General features: G+C 43.6%; 1 protein-coding gene and 1 pseudogene across 1 annotated transcript in view; one reads left to right on the top strand and one right to left on the bottom strand.

Annotated features, from left to right (window-relative positions):
• SP110 (SP110 nuclear body protein) overlaps positions 1 to 6,241 on the bottom strand; it is a 38,896-nt gene that overhangs the window by 9,899 nt on the left and 22,756 nt on the right. The window contains exons 13-15 of the mRNA XM_023532934.1: positions 5,479 to 5,544; positions 4,823 to 4,972; positions 2,467 to 2,535 (exon numbers count right to left, since the gene is read on the bottom strand). Of these exons, the coding sequence (XP_023388702.1) occupies positions 2,467 to 2,535; positions 4,823 to 4,972; positions 5,479 to 5,544 (285 nt within the window). The remainder of the gene's footprint in view (positions 1 to 2,466; positions 2,536 to 4,822; positions 4,973 to 5,478; positions 5,545 to 6,241) is intronic.
• On the top strand, positions 3,187 to 3,305 carry LOC111742417 (annotated as a pseudogene).

The following is a 6,241-nucleotide window of genomic DNA, read 5'->3' as shown; positions in this document are numbered from 1 at the left end:
TGGTCTGTCTGGGGAGCTCTGTGGTCTGTCTGGGGAGCTCTGTGGTCTGTCCACGAGAAAGAGAAGGCACTGGAGACTCCCATTTTACAGATGGGGGGCTCAGGCTTGGATCTGCAGAGAGGATCCGCGGTGGTCCCCGGACTCCGCGGTGTGGAGCCGGCACGCTGTCCCCGAATCTAGTGCTCCTCCCAAAGTGTCAGAACTACCTCAACGAGACTCCGTATCAGGTCCTCGGTAAAGGCACAGAAACACCGAGTTAAGCCGCAGCTGGGGCGGACGTGCCGAGGAGGCAGAAGCGGCTGGTGCTGATGGACACCCGTCAGCGATTGCCTGGACTTTTGCCTTCACTAGTGTTTGCTAAGAAGACCAGAGGTGTTTTTTTCTTTCTTAGTGTAAAGAACAAAGGACTTGAAATTTTAACCGAGGTCGATTTTAGCTCATGAGAGTCTTTTATGTTCTAGTTGACTCTGTAAAATGAGCTGAATAATACTTATTTGAGGGTTAAATGGTAAAACGTAGAGCCAAGTGCTTTGCCGATTGTAAAGTGACGGACACACTTAAACTGCTCTCAGAGCCTCTACCCACGACGGTGTGCGCTGTGCACAGAGCAAAGACTGCACCTTTAAGGGGCCTCAATTTGCATCAGAGGCGGAATCCGTTTGTACACGTCTTACAACAATCTTCCAGCAGAGGGCAGCAAAGGCCCTGGTTTCGAAAATCAGTCGGGAAAGTGTACCGAAGAAGGGGCACTTTTTCTTTCTTTCTTTCCTTTCCTTCCTTCTCTCCCTCCTTCCCTCCCTCCCTCCCTTCCTTTCTTTCTCTCTCTCTCTTCTTTCTCTCTTTTTTCTTTTTCTTTCTTTTCCTTCCTTCCTTTCTTTCTATTTTTGGCATTTGTTTACATTTATTAAAAAGATAGCACTTTCTCTCCTGGGTTGCCTTAGGCTGCAGTTTGATGCTGTCCCGTGTTGACTGGGCCTACATGAAGAAGGGGCGCTTTTTCTAGTCCACACAAGTGCATTATGGGTAAACGAAGGCCCTGATATCGGTATTCATCCCTGATGAAGAAGGATGAATAAGGTAGTGACTTGACAGTTATTTAAGCAGAGTGTGTGAGGCACAGAGGAGACGGGAGCACTGAGCAAAACTGACCTACTTCTGACTTTCACACAGTGAGCAGGATGTTCACAGACAGGTAAAGGTGTGGTAAGCACCACAGGGAAAAATACAGGGCTCCCTGAAGGCAGGTCAGGGAGACTTAGACTCACCTGTGGGGCAGAGAATGCTGTGTTCAAGGTGAGGCCTGAGGATGTGCAGCAAAGGGAGGGATGAGGATGAGGGGGTGGCTTTAGGGAGGGAGTGAGCGTGTGTGGGTGGGGGGCACACTGAGGGGGCCCTGAGCTGGAAAGAGGGTGAAGAATTTGGTGTCAGAGTGACCCACACTTTGAGAGACCAGGCTGGCGGCGACCCTTGGGGTGTGGGTAAGGACTGGATTACGGGCGTGCGTTACGATCTGTTTCTGGCCCCGGGCGCAGGGTACATGTGGCTTTCCCTTTGTGTCAGTTCCTCACGCTGCTTACACTTGTGGAATGTGCACTTGTCTGTGAGCATGATACACCAGTGCTACTCGACACGTGGCCGGTGATGAGACAAGGGTTGACCGGGACGGAGATCAATGTCCCGCTGTCTCCACCGAGGAGGGCTTGCTACGAAAAGTGTGTTCAGGGTCACAGTTAATTTCCAAGCTCTGTACTTTTGCACACCTGCAACAAACAGGCTTGTAGATGGCACCTTGAGTAGCACCTTTTATATTTTAATAATAAGTTAAAGGGGGAAAAATAGGCCCATGTGGCTGATGTCTGCAGGAGGGGAGAGTGACGAGAGAGCATGCTGGGGGAGTAAGTTATAAAAACGGAAGACAAGTGAATGTAGGGAGAGCAGGCTGCGGGGAGGACAGTGACCCCAAGAGGCACGAGACTTCAGAGGGCCAAGCCCAGGGCCTGACCTGAGGAGACCAGACCTGCACCCTTGACTAACACGAGAGGAGCAAGTTCATCCCACCCAGAAACAGGAACACGGCCAGGTTTGGCTCCGATAAGAGCTCTCACCAATTCCTAGAATGAGGGAAGCAGAAGTTTACATTAGAACCTGACTTATGGGTTCGGTCACTGTCTCCTGATCATTTTCGGGTCCTTAGAGAGTTCTGTGTTGAAGACTTGCTTCCTGGTACGCAGGTGTGTAGCGTGGGTAGGCAGCACTCCTAATGTGCTGTCGTTCACTTGGAGTGTGTCGCACGTGGCACCTTGTCAGAGTGGAGAAGACACGGGCGGAGCAGGCCCAGGAGGAGGAAGGCAAGGACAGTGGGAGCGGGAGTGGACGAGGTCAGGGGGCATGGAGCTTTCAACAGCAGGACAGCAGGCCGGGCCCTGGGGAGCCCCAAGGGCCGGGCTCGGCTTCCCACTCACTTACTCTTTTGGGGGGTATTTTTCTGACAACTTCTTGTTGAACTTGAACAGACATCTATTTCCCTTTCCTTTTCTAAAAAATAAAAAGAGTGAGTAGTCACTTATAACTGTAAACAGAGACTTACATGCTTTATATGTCAACTACTTTAATTTTTCCTGTCTTTCTACCAGTTTGGAGAAAGGTGGCTATGAGTCCTTAGAAAGGGAAAATCATAGCATCGACCAAGGAAAAACAGCAAGCTCATGTTAATAGATGGGGAGGCTGAAAATATGACAGAAGTCAAACATTTATTATTTATTACAGAAGTCAAGTTATTCTCTATAACATGTAAAATCATGTATATATATTTAATACAAATACTGGAAGTAAATAAAGGATATAGCCTTATCAATGTTACGTAGAAAGGGCTTTTAAAACAGAACAGGGCACAGAGTAGTGGTTCCCAATGCTAGGTGACTGCTAGGGGATATTTGTCTATGCTGCAAAATACTCCTTTTTTGGTCTGATTGAAAGAGGCCAAGAATATTGATAAGAATCCCATAATGCACATTATAGCCTCCACGACGAAGAATTATCCAGCCCCCAATGCCAGTAGTGCCAAGATTGTGAAACTCTGGCACAAATTATATTGGAAAGAATAAACTTACTTGTTCGACTCAAATGAACAAAAAATCTCCATAACCAAAAATTTCTCAATTAAGTTACAAGACAAGAACAAAATAAGTCTATGGCCATGCCACCCTGAACGTGCCTGATCCTGTCTGATCTCGGAAGCTAAGCAGGGTTGGGCCTGGTTAGTACTTGGATGAGAGACCACCTTGGAAGACCAGGTGCTGTAGGTGTTAAAAAAAAAAATGCTTACTTCTTGGGTGGTAAACACACAATAGAATATATAGATATCAAATGATAATGTACAACTGAAAATTATATAATTATATTAACCAACATTACCCAATAAACTTAATTAAAAAAAGAAAAAAAAAGAAAAAAAGGAAAAAAATAAAAAGTACAATAAGATAACAAAGGGTTAATTTCCCTAACTGATTAAACAAACAAACAAAAAGAATAGTCTGATACAAAAATAGACAAAGAGGAACAGCTAATTCTCAAAAGAAAAAAATTCTAATGAAACATTTATTAAAAAACAGGTATCTTAATAAAAATAGAATAGATGATGCTACGGTAATTATGGTCCTCCCAGATCTCGGTGGTTTGTTATAGGTGTCAGCAAACTACGGCCTGAGGGCCCAATCGGCCCAAAGACTGTTTTTGTAAATAAAGTTTTATCAGAATAGAGCCAGGTTCATTTCTTTATATATTTGTCTCTGGCAGCTTTCATGCTACAAGGACAGCATTGAGTAGTTGCAATAGAGACTGTATGGCCAGAAAGTCTAAACTATTTGTTATCTAGTCCTTTATAGAACGTTTGCCAAGCACTGGTTTAGAACAACACAGGTTTACTTCATCTTCATGCTACGTATTGATCACAAGTTAGACGAGGTTCCACGTCCTTGACACTCATGAATCTTAAGGACAGAGTAGCCTCTGCTTAGAGTTTCACAGATCCCATGGCAGAGAGAAAGACAGCACAAGGCTTCTAAAGCTTTGGTTTGGAAGTGACCCTTTCACTTCTGCCCACGTTTCTTTGGCCACATCAAGTCACATGGCCATTCTTGAGTCTATGGGGCAGGAGTATATAACCTTCTGAAATATTGGTGAGCAGTAACATGAACCATCATAGTGTGTTTAACCACATGCACAGTGCAAAGAAATTCAAAAGGAAACGCTGGTGGAATACCATTCTTTGCTTTTAATTTGCCCAAAACAGAAAAACCTAATTATTTCTAGCGTTGATGGAGATGTAGGTAAATGGGCAGCCATATAATGTTAATAAGAGAGTCTAAACTGGCAAAAATTTGATCATCGGTATGTGCTAATTTTAAATATGCAGACTCAGTGACCAATTCACTTCACTTCTAGAAATTAACCATTAAGAAATACTGCTAAGAATGTGTCCTCTTTGGGGCTTGGTGACACTCTCAGCTTGAGTCAGAGAGAAGCCCTCAGACTCAGTGGAGCAGTGGTGACTCTACCAGCAGAAACATAAACCGTCGACACTGGGAAGTGGTCGTGTGAATCCCCATGGCCCAGCAGAGGTGAACTGCACCCTGAAGACACTTTTTCCAGCATCCATTCTCCGACCAGCTGTTCTCCTTGCTCTGCCCTCACGTCCCTCTTGTCTGCCCTTCTCTCTCCTTCTGCCCTTACCTTTCCATATCCATCCACCTAACTCTGGCTGCTGCACAAGAGATGCTCCCTCATTGAACCTTCAAGTGGCAGTTTCTGTCGCCCGCCTTACCCTCAAGTCCAGATGTTTGGGCGCATTTGGTCTTTGCCTTTTGGGCCCTTGTCACCATCTGTGAGCTCGTGGTTGAGGTGTCCTTCCTTTGAGTTGCCCGATCTGCCACTTGGAGTTTCTCTTGGATTCTGTGCTCAGGTGAGGCGGTTCCTGGGCCAAATAGTGATTTGTGAATAGTTTTCATTAGGGTTCCCAATGAAGCTCCTCCTTCTCCTACTAGTGACTTCTGTTCTCATGCTCCCTGTCTCCATTCTATCAGGAAATCCTGGATCCCTGTCCCTAACTTTTATCTTACTGTTTCTCTATAATTACTTCTCTCCTTTCTTGTGTGTACGTTTTTTCTCTCTCTCCAGAGCCACAATACACCTTTCTGTTCTATTTCCCTTTCGACTTCTCATTTTTTGTGTATTACTTACATGTGTATCAGTGAGAATGTAAGCACCATGTCTATTTTGCTCACTGGAATCAACAGGTTTTCTGGATTTTCCTTCTTTTGTGAGGAGGAGTCCTTTGACGAGACAGTCTTGGGGATAGGGATGGGACTGGCCAGGCCCCAGTTGATAACTTAGTTGGCCATGTGGCTGAAGAAGAGGCCATGCTGGTCATCTAGGTGAAGACCCTGCTGACCAGGGAGGGAGTGATAACTTCTTGCTTACCTTTTGGGAGGCTTTTTTTCTGTCTTCTTTTTGAACTTGACCGGCTATTTTTTTTTCTCTTTTTTTCTGAAACAGAAAAAAAATCTCTTATGGCTATAAATATTAATCTATAAGCTTGAGATGTCAATACTTTATAAATCAATTTATATTCTGTCTTTCCAACACTTTACGAAAGCAGAAAACCATGAGGCCTATTTAAAAAAAAAGTGCTCCACTTTATTTGGAAATGAGAAAGTTTGAATAAAGAAGTAATGGAGACAAACTAAATTATTAACATGTAACTTAAGCCATTTTTTTCAAATTTATAACCAGATTTGTTGATTTGTCAAGACTTAGAGAAAATATATTGAGAGATTATCATAAGCCATAGATACAAAAATTTTTTAGCCAAAACTCAAGGCCAGAAATCATAAAGGTAAAAAATAAATTTGACTGTTTAAAAAACTAAAAACGTTCATACTTCAAAATATATCCCCACAGAAGAGTAGATGAACTTGGTGAGAAGTTCAACAAAGAGATAAAAAACATAAAAGTGGAGATAGAAAACATAAAAAAGAACCAGTCAGAAATGAAGAATATAATAACTGAAATGAAGAATACATTAGAGGTAATCATTAGCAGATTAGATGAAGTAGAGGATCGAATCAGCGATTTGGAAGATAAGGTAGCAGAAAACACCCAATCAGAACAGAAACAAGCAAAAAGAATAAAAAAAACTGAGGACAGTTTAAGGGGCCTCTAGGACATCAAGCATACCAACATT

The sequence above is a fragment of the Pteropus vampyrus genome, unplaced genomic scaffold (genome assembly GCF_000151845.1).
Source record: "Pteropus vampyrus isolate Shadow unplaced genomic scaffold, Pvam_2.0 Scaffold93, whole genome shotgun sequence".
In the NCBI taxonomy this organism is placed as follows: domain Eukaryota; kingdom Metazoa; phylum Chordata; class Mammalia; order Chiroptera; family Pteropodidae; genus Pteropus; species Pteropus vampyrus.
Note: the sequence above shows the minus strand (reverse complement) of the source record. Positions and strands in the feature narration are given on the sequence as shown.